Consider the following 18959-nt stretch of genomic DNA (forward strand, 5'->3'; position numbering starts at 1 on the left):
ATTGGTGGTAGTCTTTTCTATGGCAACCTAATCAGCTACCTCCCCATCACTTATGGCACCTTTTTAAGTACCAGGCTCTCTGGGAACTGAGAAAACATCTTGGTGTAACATAGGTAATAATGGGGTTTAAACTCTGATAGACTTTGTAGAGTAAAGAGTGTATTGTGATAGATTAAGCTAAGCATTTATTTTGTTTTCAATTTGGTTGCTTATGCCAAAGAACCTGGAGCATATCAGGCTTCCCCCCCCAACTTCTCTCATTTCTTTTCACCATTTGCATGTGTCTTGGAACATTTTTTTATAAAAGGGGCTGGAGAAAGCTTAGAAAACTTCCTTCTTTCCCCACCCCCCCATCCTCCCCCAGGGAATTTTCAAGCTTCTGGGAGAGCACTAATGTGATTAGCTCTGTAATGTTCACATTATCACAGAAGGGAATTCTGACTCTTTTGGAACACAGTTTTCCTGTCTTTCCAGCAATCTGTCACATCTAGGATTCTTATGTATTTGTTAAGGGAATAATATTTTTTGCGTATTGCCTACTACTTAGGCTCTTCTTTATTTTAAACAGGGAATTATTTTTAAGGTTTTTTTAATTAAAAACAAAACCAAAACACACACAAAAACCCCACATACAAACCACAAACTGTAAAATTCCTAATTCCTTTACCAATAAATGTTTTTATGTAGTTTTGCTGTGTAAATCCATCCTACTAGTGTACAGCTGGTATGTACACTGGTAAGATGTGACCTGTGATACTGTTAAATACATGTGTGGATTAAAACAAGAGCCTTAAAGCACCACCTTGTAGATCTTGTGACCAAGGAGATCTTGCTTGCCATGAAGAATAAATTCAGGGCTCCTGTCTCATTTGAGCACCAGCCAACAGAACTTTCTTCCAAGATTCACTGCGTTTTTGAACTGAGTTTTCTTTATGTCAAATCCTTCAAAAAGGGAGACACTGAAATTTGGATAAACTCGTATCAACTACAAGTTTCTTCTAAAGTATTTGCAAGCTGAATAAATAGAAGCACTTATTCACAGAAACTGATGGCAGCTAGCATATATGATGCTTGCGTATTTAAGATTGTAGTAGTTGTTTTTCATTTTCTGATGGTGTAATACAAGCATTTTGAAGTCTTACATAGGCATCTGTTTTGGTTTGAATTATATTTACTCTTCTATACAGAAACATTGTTCTTAGTCCAGGAAGATGAAATCACAGGATATTTCTGCTTTGGGGGTGCTTGTCCTTGGTAGAGAAGTAGTTGTAAGTCCATAGGTTCTGCTGCTGCATGGTTGGTTTTGATCAGTGCTGTGTTAGCCCGATTGGCAGCTGCAACACAGGGTGTATTTCTTGTAACACGATCCCAGTGTTGCAACGAAAATTCCCTGGCAGGGCAAGTCCAAAGTACCTAGGTTAAAAATTAACAGGATTCTCATTTTAATGCGTAATTATATTCGGCACATGGTGTGTTTCAGTGACTGATACGGAAATCTAAGACTGTTCTACGTCTACTTTCATGAAAGGCACTGTGCATTCAGCCACTGTTTAAAACATTTTGGATGTGCAAACATGTTAACAATAATGCTTAAACAAGATTGGTATTCTGAAACGTGTTTCAAAAACATGTGAGCGACAGTCTTCTCTGATGACAGGGAGGCAGTTTCTTTCACAGTGTTTCCCTTGAAGCGCATACATTGTCTGTAAAATATGCTGGTTTAATGCCTTTTCGGAAATGATTTTGACACATTGTTGCAAATGTAGGGTGTACAGAACCATTGGAAGTGTATGTAATCATTGACAGAAGCACTTTGAAGTTGTTTTAAAAAGCTTGTAAGACCAATTCTGGTACATTTCTAGTATTCTTTATTTTTTAAAATACTTTTCTTCTCCCATTATCACTAAACTCCTTACTATCTTAGTTCCCATTCCATTGTATTTATCACTTCTTGCTCAGTCCTTACACAGATTATAGTAGCCATCTTCTTTCTACGCTGTTTTATTCATACATGGACATAGATATATTTAAATGTGCACAACCATTAAATGCTAGCACAGTACATCTGTTTAATTACCAGAGAAAATTCTTGAAAATGTAACCACTTTGGGGTTTTATTATGTAACTCTTGACTGCCATCTTACTACTACATCAAATCTAGCCCCTTATCCCCAGCTTTTCATCTCTTTAATTTTCTTTTGAACCTGTACTGCTTACTTTAACTGTCGGTAAATCATCTCCCCTTTTTTTCATCTTCTCCCAGTCTTGGTTTTGGGCATCCATTCTCTTAGGTCCTTGTGTTTAGGTCAGTCTACTACATCTACTGGTAAACAGTTTATTTTCTTGTTTAAATTCTTACTTATAAGCAGTGAGCCCAGAAATCACTTGTCTTCTGGTTCAGAACAAAAAATGGCGTAGCATTCAACTGCTTACTGTTAAAGCTGTTAACTTTTTTCCCCGTCTGTACAGTTGTTACAGGACCAAGCACTATGACAGTAAAAAGCTTTTAGAGCTATAAAGCGTCAGGTAAATATATAGCACTGTGCTGTTGGCATGAGTTGGACTGCAAAAATTCCCACAGTTTGAAGTTGCACTTCTCAAACTCAGGCATATATAGTCCCATTTTGAAGGATGTGCAGTTAAACTGAACCACCATGTAATAAATGGATTATCTCTTGATGTAGTTCAGAACAGATCAAGTAGAGCTGCTATCCGAGTTACCCAAACAAAGTGAGTAGCTATTTGAAAAGGGCATGTGGTTTCCTTCTACAGCACAAAGCGCATCTTGGAGGTAAACTCCTATTAACTTGAAAAATCCTAAAGATCTACAAGCCCAGGGTAAGCAAAACGTTCAGATGCCTTAGAGCAGGGGTTCTCAAACTTTCCTTCACCATGGACACCCTTTAAATACCTTTTGTGGCTGCGGAACACCAAGACTTAATTCAAGATTTAAAGCATTAGACCACATCAGATCTGTTTTCTCCTGAAGGGTCTCCAAATTTGGAGAGAAGGGAAAATAAGTTAATCAGTGCACACACTCCTATTATCTTTATTGCAATGATTCCATGTGAATTTAAAATAATAGCATCAACACTTCTTGCTCAAATGGGCTATTTTATGATATTTTAATGTGTTAGTTCTGAATTTGATGCCAATTTTTACATTAAAAGTTGATGAAAAGTGTTTACAGTTCTTCTCACCTCCCCCCTTGTTTGTCTGTGTTCAGTCACCATATATTTTTGTTAACTGGTCCAGGGCCACCAGTTGGAGGAACCGACTTCAGCCCTGTTATGGCCCTAAAGAGGGTCATTGGGTTAAGAAAATGTCTTTAAGAGAAACACAACCTAGTTAAAGTGGGTCCCACCAACCATACTAGCACCAAATATACTAGCATGTCAGGGCAGGCATTTCGGGGGGCAGGGCTTGAGTATGAGAAGAGCATTGAGGGGAGGGAGTGGTGGGAAAAAGAAGCACAGTGCTTGCCGCAGGCCACACCAAATGTTTCCGGGCTGGATGTTCCCCACCCCTGCTTTAAGCCTTCGCGGACCCCCTGTGACGACATCGCGGTCTCCCAGGGGTCCACAGACTACAGGTTGAGAATCACTGCCTTAGAGCCTCTCTCAGCTCCTTCTGAGAATGTGTGATGAGAGACACTCTCTATACGTCATTTGAATTGAGAAGGGGGAAGAAGAAAATATATTACAGCATTTTAGGGGCAGTAGTTAAGCACCATGTATCATTTACACATTTGCACGTAGTGTCTTTTAAAAATATCTAGCTCTTCTTACCTTTAAAGATAAATGTATTCCTGTCTTCACATTTTAGCTGCACTTTAATGTACAGTGATTGACTGAAAAAGATCACTGAGAAGTAGGTACAACACATTTTTCACTTAAGTCCGCTGACTGTCAAATACAATAGCAGTGTGATGAGCTTTCCCGGAAAGCCGTATGACCATGTTTCCTGGGAGCACTGCCTTTGAGGTGTCTTTGTGGTCCCCCTGCCACTCTGTATATATTTAGTACTTTTGCACCAGCGTGTTCGAGCGGTGTGTCAGCCTCAGTAGGGGGATGTGTAAGCAGGGCGGTGTGATAACTTGCAAGTTGAGGTGTAAATGTATGGTTTGTTAAATGAACTGGTTCTCCGGCTTGTTAGAGCTTGGGCACCCTCTCTGCCTTTGTTATATTCTGTTGGTGAAAATGTGTTAGTTTTCAACTTCTTTTTAAGTTTATGTTTAAAAATGAGCTCTGTTAAGGCTGAAATTTCTAGAATTGAATAGTGAAATTAAAAAACCTTATAAACTGAGGCTATTGTCAGTATTACCCTTATATTTGGTTTAATTCTGTATTTGGTATGGGTTCTAGTAACAGTGCTCTGTGTGCACCAGTTTAGTCTGAACTCAGTGAAATACAAAGTGTGAGAGAAAAATTAAAACCAAAAATGTCAGGGGTTTAGATGTAAGTAAACCGTTCAGCTGCTGCTTCAAACGTAACCATCACTATTAAGTACTAGCACAGCAGAATTTTCTGGGCAGCTATTTGAAAGAAAGAAGGGGAGTGGCACCTGTTAGTGCATAGAAAGGCCTTCATCTAATTTTGGAGTATTTATATTGAGCAGTGTTAAGAGTAGCCAGACATAAGGCTACTGCATTCTCATTCTCCTCTTGTCCTTCTTTTAGCAGTCTGTTCTCTATCTCAGAAGTAGCTCCTGAGAAAGCATTTTAATCTTTTGTCCATTTCATAGTTCCAGATTTCAAGGCTGTTAGAGCTTTTAGTAGAGTAGTTGTTTATTTAGTTTCACGTTGCTAAACAGTCATTCAAATACTTATGACTTATTTCCAAACAGAAATCAGTGCTTTTTTTCTCTTCTTTCCTGGCTTACTTTATGTCCAGGCTTGCAGTTTGATCTGCAAGGTCAAAAAATATAGCAGTGAAAAAAAGTAATACAGATAATTTGCTTCATAAGCATATTTTGCTTCTGATCTTATGTCTTCAACTTGATGTTGATTTTGATAACGGGTGCGTTTGATCAATGCAGTCTTGATAAATAGCTCACATTCTTTATTGTGAAAGCACAAACTACTCTTGCACATACTTAAACAAGTTTTCTTAAATATTACAATCTTGAGCTTTCTCTAAGTCACGTATTTCTGTCAGATGGATTTCTTGTCAAAACCTTTTTTCATCTGTCAATGATTGCATCATATGAAACTTTCAATCCTTGAGCTCCAGGCATTATCCTCTGCATTCAGCATGCATGCTGGGTATGTTAACATGTGCAGCGGGCTTTGAGGTTAAGTTACATTTTCTGTTATTTTGATCATTTCAAATTGGATTGAGTTGAAATTGAGATACAATAATGACACAAGTTAACTGCAAAGTTATCATCAGTCTTACAGAAACTTAATATAGAGTTGCTAAATCCATGTGTAGATCTAGTGTGAATTAATGGATCCAAACCTAAAGCTCCCAGAGAGCCTGCTGGCACCAACTGGATTTTAATTACATCCCACACATTGGTTTAGTTATCCTTATAGCAGGTAAAAGGAGTGGTGCAAGTTAACTCTTCCGTATCAGAGAAGGAAAAAAGAGCATTGATCCTCTTTTCAGAGGAGGGGAAAAAAGAAGTTTTATAGCTTGATTTTTTATTTTTTTTTCCAGGGGGAGGGGAAGGTGGAAGAAGGTGTATAGATGATGGAGAAAGGGGGGCAACGAAAGGATATAAAGAGGCAAAATATGTAGATTATATGGAAAAGAGTAGAGTGAAGAAAGAAAAATTATGTTGGGAAAAATTAACTGGAACATGTAGACTATTTTGTAAGCAGAAAAAATTAAGATGGAAAGCATATAAAAGGTGAAGGAACATCAAAACACCGAATTCTGTGCAAAGGGAAAAAAAGTAAAATGAATGAAAGTGGAAGACATAATTTTACATTCAAGGGAGAGATAAGTGTATATGCTTATTTTAAGTAATTTCTGACTCATAACCAGCTGCAAATATTTGAGTTTGTACACAAGTAGTTAGATTTTGAATGGATGCAGAATTTGCTTAGCAGTGTTACCAAAATCACATCACAGTGATTAGCAGTGTTATGAAAATCACAGGTAAGGGTTATCAAGGTTTTATTTATGCAACCCTCATTTTTTTTTAATGTATTTTTTTAAAAAGTTCAAAGATATAGTAAATATAAGGTTTTTACGTCACTTAAGCTTGCTATTTTTCATACCAAAAAAACCCAAAGCCTAAAATTGAACACCATGAATCCCTTATTGGCATCCTAAATTAAGAGACTGATAAACAGATTCATTACGTCAATCTGAAAATTAATTGTAAGAAGTAACATTGTTGCCCTTAGGCATTTCTCCATGAAGGAAGCCAAGAAGGAAACCATAGTCTTCGGTAATACTTATAGACGCCAGTGGCTGGTCAGCCACTGATCCCTTGCCATGTCAACTGCAGAGGAAAACACTTGCATCCTTCTAGAGCCCTTTTTATGTCATTCAATTCTAATTTACCATCACCTATCATAGCTTTACCATGGACATTCTCAAATTGGCGTTGGAGGCTTGACATAAAACCACAAAGGGAACTAAATTCCAAGTTAAAGCTGAAACATCATTCTTAATTCACTCAGTTGTGTGGGGGTGCTGTGGAGCATGTTGGAACACCCAGCATTTGAAGCCCGGGCTGTACCCACACACAATAGAGCAAGTTAAGGATGGAATTTCAACCCAAGCCTTAACGTTAATGCAGCATAGCTCTTTGTGGTTTGATTTCTTCTTACATGGCATTGTTAAAGACAAAACAAGCCCAAGTCAATCGCAGAGTCATTTTAAATTATGCTTACAAGAATCTTGTCAAGCAATAGTAACAGATTATTCTCACCCATTGCCTCTCAGTAAATTTGAATTTTTGTATCCTGTTTGCTTTGAGTTTGCACTATTGGAAACTGCTGAGGTGTTGGATTACAGATACCTTAATATCTGAAGTCCAGCCTTAAATACATAATTGTTTCCTACCACATACCTGTCTTTACTTGAAACTCATTTTATGGAATAGAATTAAAGAAAAAAACTCTGCTTTTTGCCCTGTACATGCATTTTTATGAGCAAAATGAGCTTTGACAGTGTTTTTAGAAACAGCAGGAATGTCAGATCTTTTTATCTGAAGGACTCCTTGGATGACTCAGGAAAAAGTACTTGGAAATTAGTCAGGACTTAATTGAAGTGGGAAGGGTACTGAATTGTTGAGAGAGAGCTTTTTCCCCTGTGCATGCTTTAGAATGGTACTTCAAAAGAAGATCAATCTTAAGTGATTGAATCAGCCTTTTCTTCAAAACATAATTTTTATTCAGTCTTTGGTTAGGCATTTGGAATAGTGATTAGAATAGTTATTCAGTCATTTATCCCTTCTCAGAGCAAATGAGAGTTATGCTTTTAATCTTTTTTTCAAAAATCCATAGCTCTCTACTTTTCCCATATATTTCCATCCTCTACCAACTGTCTTTGGTGGGTCTGGCATCCCTGCCTGCTGAAGATATGGAGAGATATGTATTGGTGAAGAGAACAACAGTGAAGGAGGGGAATGCAGCTTTTAAAAGGGCACGTAAACTGCTGTTGTAGGCTTGTCTATGTTTTACACTTAGCCACATGACATGGCCTGTACCTGCTTCAGGATGCCCATGTCCCCTTTCCTGGCACAGTATATCTGCTTCTGCTCAGGAATAGGGAGTCTCTAAAGCCATAGTTTCAGGAATAACTTGATCACTGGCAATAGTAGTCCAGAAACAACAAACAGTTTGGTGGAAAGAAGTGACATAGTTAAAGCAGATGTTTCGAAATTATTATTTTGATTTGGAGAATAATCATAGTAAAGTGTTATGCTCATATTGTTTATTTAGGTTATGAGAGTGGTTTTGTGTGGTGAAATGGAGAACTGAGGCAATATGAGAGTTGTAGTTGGCAGTGTGGCTAATGAAAGTGTGATGACCAAAATATGCGAGAAAGATGTCACTCAAAGCTTAATTAAATGCTGGCAGTATGTTTAAGGAAGAAATTAAGAAGAGTAAGAATAAGATCATCAGTATTGATCTTTAAAGGGCAAAAATGCAGCTACATTCAATTTAATTGAAATTGCAGAAATAATTGTGTCGAGTATTTTAGTCAAATTTGAAGTTATATGGCTTACATCTGAGGAGTCATCACTTTTTGGATGTTGTTACAACTTGGTTGTGAATTCGTAGTCTCTGATGCCAAATGTAGCAGGTTCAAGTCCTTAATTGGTATTAATCCAACTGAACAGTATTATTGTTGGTTTTGGAAAACATTGTGAGAAAGATGGCAATTAAAAGGCCTGACATCATCATGACGTGCTATTTGAGTATGTGGCCACTGATGCTACCTACCTTCACTCTGGACAGTAAAAATCTCCACATTCCTTACACACTTTCTGGTCTGGCTGGAGTGTGTAACACCTCTGCCACCACCTCTTCTCCTCCCGAGATTCTACTCCCCAGTTACGTTTGCCCAGATTTTTGTTCTCTCATGCAATAAAATTGTGCAAACATGTTTGGTATGAAGGGAGATCAGCTTTTTTTGTGGTGCTCTATCCCTCCCTCCATCTTCTGAACTCTTCCCAGACAGCTAAAAAAAGTCCATGTAATTGCACTCCAGAACTGCCATTCCCACCACGCATTATAAAGGGAGCCTGGATTAACCATGATTAATGGAGTTGCTGGTGGTGTAGCTGTATGAAGCTCTAGTGGAGAGCGCAGTTTAGTCATCTTGGTAACTTCCCCATAGGCACTCATGGATTGCTGTTAGGTTCCCCTGAAGCTTTCTCTTCTCTGGTTTGAAAAAGCCCGGTTCGCTCAGGTTCTAGATGTTCTGTAATAAAAAGGATTTTAATAAAAACTTTCAGATTATTTTTTTCTTAGGTTTTGTGCAGATTACAGACCCATTTGGGGAAACTTCAGTCTTTATGCTCATAACTGTCGAGGGGGGTAAAATTTATTTAGCATTTCTGAAGTATTTTGATAGGTTTTTTATTTTGTTTGTACGGGTTTCTCTCCCACTGAGGTCTGCCTTGTGCTCCTCCATAAATTAAAGTGCAAAATAATGGGATATGAGATAATTACAAACATTTTGCTTTCATGTTATACCTCTGCACTCCTGATTGTTGCTCAGATTTTTTTTTTCCTTTAGCATTAACATACTTGGAGTATGCTAAAGAGACTCTTACAATAACTGTATTAAAAAATGGGGGGAAAGCAGAAATAAAAATACCTATCATCATAAAGATGGCCGGTCAGCTTTGTAGCTGGTATAAATTGTCTTACTGCCATTGGAGTGCAATGAATTTTCAGTCTGAGGGGCGTACGCTCTTCAGAAGTGGTAAGCAGTTACACGTGAGCAGCTGAGCTCTAGCATAGCTCATGCTGGTGTCCAGAGGGGTCAGAGTGCCTTTAGCAGATGCTGAGCTTGTCATACAGCGACAGGAAGTCAGGAATTTTGCAAAAGCTTTGAAAACAAAGTAGGAGATGGCACAGCTGATGCATTTTATCCCGTAAGGTTTGCTTATCTCGTTTGTGCTAGTACTTGAAGCTGACTTTCATAAGAAATGACCTGTGTTCCCAAGGCTGTTTTGTCAATCAGGGGTGCTAGTTTCATGAAAAGAAAGGGGCTTGATGAATCTGTAGTCACACATTATTGTAATTCTGATGGAAATAAATTATATTCCAAGTACAAGGCACTCATCAGAGTTAATATGTGAACTTGTACCTATCTATTTCAGTTAACATTGTGGGTTGCTGAAATTCAGTGCTTTGGTCTCAGTAACAAGTTTAGCTTTAGACAAATTCAGAGAAATCCTACAAGACTTAAGAAACTTGAAAATCCATTGGTTTGAAGACATAGGATTAGCTCTTGACTAAATGTTTTTATTTTGTATTTGTGCAGAAAGATTGTTTTTCATTTCATAATTTTAGTTAAAGGACAACTGTGAAGCAGGTTTTGTGGGTTTTTTTTTAATTTGCTGTTAGGCAAAAATTGCTCAAGTTATTATGAGAAGGAAGTGATTTTAATAAGAATGCTGCATGTTAATACCCATCAACTATGAACTATTCATTTGGTATCTGCAGTGTTTGCTGCATCAAAAGAAGTGTGACCAGCAAGTTGAGGGAGGTGATTCTCCCCCGCTGCTCTCAGAAGACCCCACCTGGAGCACTGTATTTAGCTCTGGGGCCCCCAAAATAAGAAGGACGTAGACCTGTTGGAGTGAGTCCAGAGGAGGACCACGGAGATGATCAGAGGGACGGAACACCTCCCTTGTGAGGACAGGCTGAGAGAGTTGGGGTTGTTCCTCCTGGAGAAGAGAAGGCTCTGGGCAGACCTTATAGCGGCCTTCCAGTACTTAAAGGGGGCCTACGGGAAAGATGGGGAGGGACTGTCTATCAGGGAGCGTAGTGATAGGATGAGGGGTAATGATTTTAAAACCAGAAGAGGTTAGATTTAGATTGGATATAAGGAAGAGATTCTTCACTGTGAGGGTGGTAAGACACTAGAACAAGTTGCCCAGAGAAGCTGTGGCTGCCCCCTCCCTGGCAGTGTTCAAGGCCAGGTTGGACGGGGCTTTGAGCAACCTGGTCTAGTGGAAGGTGTCCCTGCCCATGGCAGGGGGTTGGAACTAGATGATGTTTAAGGTCCCTTCCAACCCAAACCATTCTATGATTCTATGAATCTTGTTAACTAACCAATTACAGAGTCACTTGTCACCCAAAGTTTTAAAAAGAATAAAGCTAAAGTTCTCATTACAGATTTATTTTTAAACAGTGTTTTCCAGAATGTACAGATCTGAATCATAGAACAGCAGCAACGCAGCTTGTGTTGTAGGCCATGATGAAACTCGATACTATGTAAGAAGTTTAAAGCAGTGATATTGATAGAAAATGCTCATATCTGAAACAAACCAAACCTTGGCTTCAGATACACAGAAGTAGCCCTCATTTTCCTTGCATATCAGAATACAACTGTTTTAATTCTAAATTAGGAGTGCTTCGTTTTTTTTCTTCTTGTTAGTCCCCTCCCCCCTGCCTTCATTGGAACCCCAGGTTTGAGGGAAGCAAACACGCTACAAGGGGAACTAAAATTGACTATAACAAGGTGCTTATATCCTTCAGTCAAGTATTTTAACAAGTGTTTAATGCTAACACAGAGGTGCATGGTGTGAGATTAAATGGCAAGTTGCAGCCTTCTATTTAGAACTATAATACAATGTGTGATGGTAATTGTATCCAGGCTATGACTATAGTTTGCCTTGACATCCCCAAATTGTATGAACATACGGACCCCATATTCAGTTAGGGACCATGATGGGTAGAGAAAAAGGAAATCTAATGACACAAAGTTGAAATGCTCCATCCTCTTCTCTGATATCTCATTGTCTGCTTTCTTCAATGGACTGGTTATTGACCATGGCTTGAGGTCCACCCTCCTGTTCCCAGAGTGCTTGACTTCGAAGCAGTTGGTCATTACTCTCAGACCACACTGGGTCCCGTTATTTGGAGCCGCCTCTATCAATATCAGTCCCCCATCTCTTTCCTCTGCCTCGTAAGCCTGACACTAAACCTGATGTTTATTCTTTTAACTGCAGAGCCCTGTCTGAGAGCTAGAAGGTGTTGTCCCAAAGCAGCTTGCGTGTTCACTGTATCAGCTAGCTCCACTGCTACCTTTGCCACTTCATACCAAACTACTGGCATGTTGTCAGCTAGGTGGAAGAAATGTAACTGCTAGTGCTTGATTCTGCAAGTGTTCGAACTCAGTGGAGGAGGCTGAGTTATCAATTCCCTTCCTGGAGGAATAGCAAGTTAAAACTAAAGTGTCAGAAATCTGTTGACAGCTTTTAAGTGGTTCAGAGACTCCCATTCCCTTCGTGCTTGCCCACTCCCTAGATGTGTGCACGCAAACGCGCAGGTGCCTCATTAGCTGCTATGCTATTTGCAAATATCTGTGCATGTTCCCGGTTTTCCTAACAACCTTCCATGCAAGCTCCCATGTGTGTCGCTATAACCAGTGCTGACTTCAGCAAAACCAAGCAAAGTGTTCCCACTGGCCTCCCCCCTCCTCCATTCACATACTGTCTGCCTGTCTGTATCCCACAGTTCACCCCGTGAACACACTCAGCACAACAGACCCTGTGTTTTAACATTAACTGATGAGACCCTCACTGCACCTGTAGCTGGTCTGAGTGTAACCAGGAGCTGCTTACACTGCCCTGTCTCAGGAGTAACCCAATTTGCAAAATGCACCATATGCCACCACTATACTGGACTGGTCAAATGCTAAGCAGTCCATAGGAATGATCCAGAAACTGAAAACTGCATAAACGAATGGTGGTCATTTTCTGGAAGCTGTGCTGCAGCATCTCAGTAGGGCATGCCCTAGGCTGTACCCACTCATCTGCATCACACACCAAGTAATGCCACAGGCACTGACCTAGCTGCAGATCTATCTTGCTGTTTACTGAATTGTTTCAGGTATGTTCAAGTTGGAGTCTTGGTAATTAGCCTGGATTTTCTTCCTTTTCATTCGCTTTCTCACATCTTTGAACAGTCCTAAAATTGAGTGATGCTGCTGGTGGTAAATTTGTTCTGTGATTAATGTTCAAATACACATCATGTGTTCTGAATTTTAGAGTGTCCTGTTGTCACTTACTATCTCTGAAATCCTAAAATGTGAATGTCTCTGTTTCACTGTGTCTGTGTCCTCTCTTGCTGCCAGTAAGTGCTGTTACTACTCATCAGAGTGTTGTCAACTTGTATGAATTCAAATCAAGCGTGTCTCAATATTTTAGGGGCGGGGGGAGTTGGAAGCTTTTTGTTTGCTTGACTAGTTGAGTCTTTGGGTTTGGTGATACGATCTCTGACTCTCTTGTCAAGTGTTTTCATTGCTTTTCCCATTTTTCAGACTTCTCTGAAAGATAGGCACATACTTAAACTAGAACATCATTATTCTCCTATCTTACAAGTTGCTCCACAACTTGGTAATTTACTTTAGGAGTGGATCATTTGCATGGATGCAGAGCACATTTCAACCTTTGCGGAGCCAGTCACTAACCTGGAAAAATCCTATTTGTTCTTTGGTTGGCTTAGTTTTTTGTTGAGTTAGCGAGCTGAATTTGGCTCAGCAAGAGTCCAACAAGTAGCAGAGCTGGCAAACAAGGAGATGCAGGACCATATGGCCAAGAGCAGGGCAGTGGGAAGCAAGGGCAGCCTTCGCTGACAGCAAGCCATTAATTTGGCTCAGCTGTGTTGTTAAGGCATGCTCTCAGTGAAGCCAAAAAATACTTTGAATGTCATATAAGCATGTCATTCATTAAGACCATGACATAAAAGCTTTAATTCCTGGTAGTCTCTTGTTGTGGTTACCCACAAAATATTGAGGTTAATCAAGATTGGGTGTAAGATTCTTTGTAATCACAGAGTTGGTCTACAAATGCAACCATCTTTCTGCATGGATTTTTTTTTTTCTCTTTCAGAAGGAAGATGTCATTCATGCGGAAAGGGATGAAAGACTGTCTCTTCGGAAGCATCGCTTCATGCATTTTGCATCATTGGAATATGAAGGAGAATATTACATGACACCAAGAGATTTCTTGTTCTCAGTAATGTTTGATCAAGTTGAACGTAAGTTGTTTTCTCATCATTGTATTTGTGAAGGAAAAGAAACTTGCAGGTCCCCTTAAAGATGTAATTTACAAATCACTGAGATAAGATCCTTTATCTGACATAAATAAGCAGAAGCCAATTTATAAATGTTGTGCATATGGATTCTCACAGGCACCACCACCCTTTACACCAGTGAAGTGAGGCTGATGATTTAGAAATCTGGTGACTTGATGATGACATTACATCTCTGCATAATTTGCATGTCTGATCAGTATGTAGTTCCTTAATTACTTACATGCCACAGAAAATAGTAGGACTGTAATATAATAGTGTTCATACCATTCCTGGCCCCGTTATCTGTCTATCCACTTCCCCAGTAAGTACTCTGTGACCTTTTTTCTTAGAAGAGGCAGTGATGGGAGTGACTTGAATGAGTGTAATGAAGCATTGATCTCAGCTCTAGGTTTCTGTTTTCAAATCTCCTCTGGTTTGTTCAAAACCTAGTTAAGAACAAATCAAAATTTGAAAAAGCACTTTTAAAGGCATGCTTTCTGAGGAGAAGATAGGACCAGCGCACAAATAAAAAGTGCACAGGTGGTTGTCCTCCTTTATTCCTGGTTTTCTCGCCTCGTTAACTCTACCCCATTCCTTAAGCTTCTTTTATCCCTCTTTGTATCATCTTCTATAATTTTCATGTTACAGTAATTTTTTTTTTAATTCTATATGTTTTTTTCTCCAAGAATTTGGCTTTTACAGCTTTCCCAAGAATTTTTTGCTTTAGAAAGGTTAAGTTCTCCAAGTTTCAGAGGGAATTGTCACTCAGAGGACAAATACTCTGTTAGTATGTATGCTGAGGGAAAGAGAGGGAAATCCCAACTTTAATCATTGTTTGCTGCAGTCTGCATGTACTGACCAGGGAAGCACGTTGTCTAGCGAAAGCAATTTGTAGCCTGGGATGCTCTGCCCAGCTTGCAGCAAATGTCCGAGTGACTTGCGGGTATTTAACAGGAAATACAGAAGGGAATTCAGAGTAGGCTTGAGAAACAAGGAGGAAGAAGGAGACCTGAACACACTTTGATTAAAGCCTGTGGGAAATGTGGGGCAGAACAGAGTTTACTGAGCTGCAAGTGGTGAAAGAATAGGACACAAAAATCTCTAATAAAAGAAGTTTTTTTGTGTCTTCCAAAAATCTATAGGTGATAAGAATACATGGCTTCACTGCTGACACAACTTCTAATATTATCCGATGCTGCATATAAATCCTTAGAAGGATTTTACGACCTTGAGAGTCATGGAGACTCTCAAAATAACTTTTTTTAATATATGGCTAACAGGAAGAGTTCTTTCCCCTTAAAAACTTAGATCATTAAGTTAAAAACCTAGAAGAAATTTTCTTATGAGTTTTCCAGCCTGAAACACTGAAAGACAGCGAATACTGTAATTTTCAGTTTTGAAGGTATGGCTTTCAGACACTTGTCTGTGAAAGCAAGGTTAGAGAAATAAGTGTTTTTCAGTCATAGCAGTTCATACATATTAATTGGTTACTCCAACTATAATAGTACACGTGCAGATTTTTAATGAAGTGGTATGCGGGTAAGATTTATTTGTAATGCAGCCAAGTTAATTTCAGTTACTTTGCTAATATGAGTAAGAAACAGTGTTAAACAGAAAAGAAAAATAATGACAAGAAAAAACACGTGAACAAAAAAAAAGTCTTTCCACTAGTGCATATTTAGCATTTCAAATTGAGGTCAGGCTTACAACAATAGCATCGTAGACAATTCACAGAAAAATGTTAATACTTGAATCTAATGCTCCTAAACATTTTTTCTAAACATCGTTTGTGTGGGTTCTTTGGCCAGTAGCATAAACACAATGGTAAGAAATTCTCAAGTCATATTACTTGGGATTTTAGGTTTTCTTGTAACTGCAAACAGACATAGCATTTGTTAGCAGAGAAATGTGGGGTGTTAGGTATTTTAAAGGCAGTCATTTGTTCATTGTGTTTAGAAGAGTTTCATACAAGGAAAATAAACAGACCTATCCTAAGTGTCTGTCCAAGTATATTCAGAGTAGATCAAGATAGTGAACTTCATAGCAAAGCAGCAATTATTTTCTGAAACTTTCTGCTTATATCATAAAAGTAATTCCCTTTCACCCTGAACAGTGGTTTTAGAAAGAAAAACAGGCATGCGACCACTAATCCTAGAAAGCCCTTTGTTTACTGGTGTACTTGAGATGCAATTTTAATATGTGATACTGCATACAAATGGTGAGTCTTATAATGTTGAACTTAAAGATGTAATGATTTGGTTATTCTCTACCTATTTTTGATTAATCACTAATAAAAAAAAAAAAAAGACTCTTGGAAAAATTTGAAGCACCCTGGCAGTAACCATTCATCTTCATAAATATTTGCTTGGAGTTTGCCAATTGGTTGCTGTATATAATAATATGAAGGGCTTAAGGCTGCTCTAAAGTTTTGTTTCTGCTGTCTTTTTTTGCATAGATAATAGGCAGAAACATATGACCAGCCTCATGGGCAATTTAGCTGTGTACCCCAAGAAATATTGCTGAGGTTGATCACAACATTTTGTTGGTTTGTTCCTATTCAGAGATAAACACTCCCAAACAGGAAAAAGGCAAACAAAAAGAGGGGATGAAAAGTCGTTATGGATTGGAAAATAGGGGTCTTTGTCCAACAGTCTTGGGATTTTTTGCTCACTGGTGATTGTCATTGGAGAATTACTTTGAAATCTCCTGTTAGTTTTTAAGCACAATTAAATTCAGAAGAAAGTAAATGTGGTGTTCTGTAAACCAGATCAGTTATTGGTGCTAAGATCAAAAGTGCTGAGGTTAGAAAATACTAAAATATTTTAGCTATGTCCAGATTGTCGAGTGAATTCCTGTACACAGTTGGGTGGAATTCATTACTGAAGCAAAAATCTTAGGTGTGCCCTTTGACAAGGTTGCAAAACATGCAATAAATTATGATTTATTATAGAACACTTTCCCAGATAAGAAAACAGATGAACTATAGTGCAAATATATCAACTGTCATCCAACTTAAGTGATCTTGAACCCTGCTTGATAGACCTTAGTTCACTAGTTCTGCTCATTTGTTTCCTGGTGCATGGGTTTCTCTATCACTCATTTTCTTTAAGGTAGGCCAAAAATTGTGAAATCTTGGCATTCCTGTTGATTAAATTACACCTGCAAAGTTATTTACTGTCAGGGTGATAATGAAGAAAAATATTTACAGTCCTGCCATCTAAGGAGAATGAGCTGATAACAAATGCAGAGTTTCCTGACAGACTTATTAAATAAAGATCTTGATCCTTCTGTATATACTCAGGCCAGATTTAATGTATCGTAGCATCTTCATGTCCTGAACCACCCCTTTATCTGCGCTAAACAGATTTTCCTGTATTCTATGGTACCAGTGTACCAGAGGCAGTATTTTCACAGTAGAGTCCTATCTGTCAGTGAGTATTAGTGTGTTGTAAGTTTGCTGGGAGAGGTTGAGTTGATTAAGTTTTCTGTGAAAACATGGTTGGCACAAGGTTGTGATACGTCTGAAGGTTTGATATGATGTGTGGCTTCAGGTTGTCACAGCATCAAGGTGGTCATGAGTGTGAATGAATCTGAGGAAAGAATACAGTGCAAGGCTGCAACGGCGAGAGAATTGAGTTCTCCATTGTCCTTAGTCGAGATCAGTGCTGGTGCGGACAGTGGGGTTTGGAGAGCCAAGAGGGACCAGCCAGTAGATGGGTACTTCAGAACAGACTGAGTCAGTCTTCTCGTTTCTAGATCTTGAGTTTTTGCCTCCAGTGGGAGTTCAGATGCCTATACTTCAGTGTCTTCATTTTGACCTAAATTTCATATACGATAACTATTCAGACTGGTATGCGTCATGCATAAGTGTCAGATCTAAAACTAGGGTTCAGAGTCAAAGACTAAGATTTAAGCTTGTGTAAGTGGTGAAGCTCCATGCGGGAAGTGAGGATTGAAATGTTATATGGGGAGTCATTGGCACAATTGGGAACTGAATTCAATCCTGCTGAATTTCTAATGTATTAACAAAGAGATCATTTTCTCTCTATCTCTGCATTTAGTATTTTGTGGCGCTGATATGTTGTTGCTGCTCAAATCCTCCAAACACAGTAGAGAAATCTGCAAGCTGGGATATGCAGGACAGAGGTGATCCCTTGCCCAGTGCTAGATGGGAAGGTAAAGTGAAGCAAAGGCAAAGAAGCAACATGATTGTTTAAGATCACTCTATGAGTCTCGTCTGAGTTGTAGAAAAATGAAACATAATCAGCCATTTCTAGCCAAAGCTTCTTAGTCGTTGTTTAATCATTTCTCGAAGTGGGGTTGTGAGTGAAGCAAATTAATGTTCCTGTTGAGGGATCTGCACACATAAGCAAAGATAAGCAGATTGCTAAAAATTTCTGCTTCTGTAACCAGCCTATACTGTGAATTTTTCATCTTCAGCTATCCTTCATCACCCCAACAGCATTAGGAAATCCTACTGCAACCCTAAGGAAATCTTTAACATATTCTACACACTTGGCCTTTTACTTTCCCTTAAGTGTCCAAATACAACATTAAAATTTATATTCTGGATAAAATATTAGATAGTTTTGGATAAAATGTTGTACTTCAGCCAATTGTTGGTAAATAGATAAGCTAAATGAGATCTTTTCTTCTTTTCTCCTCAGCAACAGTTTGTTAACACTGGTAACTTAGTTACATAGGCTGTCTGATGTAACACTGATGATCTTCATGGGATTGGTTTATCTAAAAATTAATTTGAAGGGAAATAGTTCTTCAAAAACAGTAGAAGTACTGCAGAAATTCCTGTAATCCTGACAATGAGTATTTATATCTGGACATAAGCTTTCTTGTGAAATCAAAATAAACACTGATGTGTTTTCGTAGCTATTGCATCATGAGGTACTACGTAACAGAATCAGAGATGGGATTCTTGAGGGGAAATGGGGTCTTCCACCCCGCAGCAATCAAATCTGGTCTGTTGGTCAGGCAGGTACGGGCCACTGCATTGACTTACTTGTTTGCTCTCATTTTTCAGAAAAATTTGTTTGAAAAATAGATCCAAGAGGTTCTGCAATTAGAGCAGAGGTGTTAGACAAGAGCTGGCTTCCAGCACTGTAGCCCCTGCAGCTGCACCAGCAAGAAAGTGTGCATGGTCAGATGGGGGAGCAAGAGGAAGGATTGAGCAGTGGTGTTCGGAGGGAAGGGAACCATGGAGCAAAATCACTAAGAAGCAGCAGGT

At 38.9% G+C, this 18959-nt stretch overlaps 1 protein-coding gene across 2 annotated transcripts in view; it reads left to right on the forward strand.

Moving 5' to 3' along the window:
* Window positions 1–18959, forward strand: part of MICU2 (mitochondrial calcium uptake 2) — a 147210-nt gene that overhangs the window by 69777 nt on the left and 58474 nt on the right. For both annotated transcript variants that reach the window (XM_074816024.1, XM_074816025.1), the window contains exon 2: window positions 13534–13681. In XM_074816024.1, the coding sequence (XP_074672125.1) occupies window positions 13534–13681 (148 nt within the window). The remainder of the gene's footprint in view (window positions 1–13533; window positions 13682–18959) is intronic.

The sequence above is a fragment of the Strix aluco genome, chromosome 2, assembly GCF_031877795.1.
Source record: "Strix aluco isolate bStrAlu1 chromosome 2, bStrAlu1.hap1, whole genome shotgun sequence".
Lineage (NCBI taxonomy): Eukaryota > Metazoa > Chordata > Aves > Strigiformes > Strigidae > Strix > Strix aluco.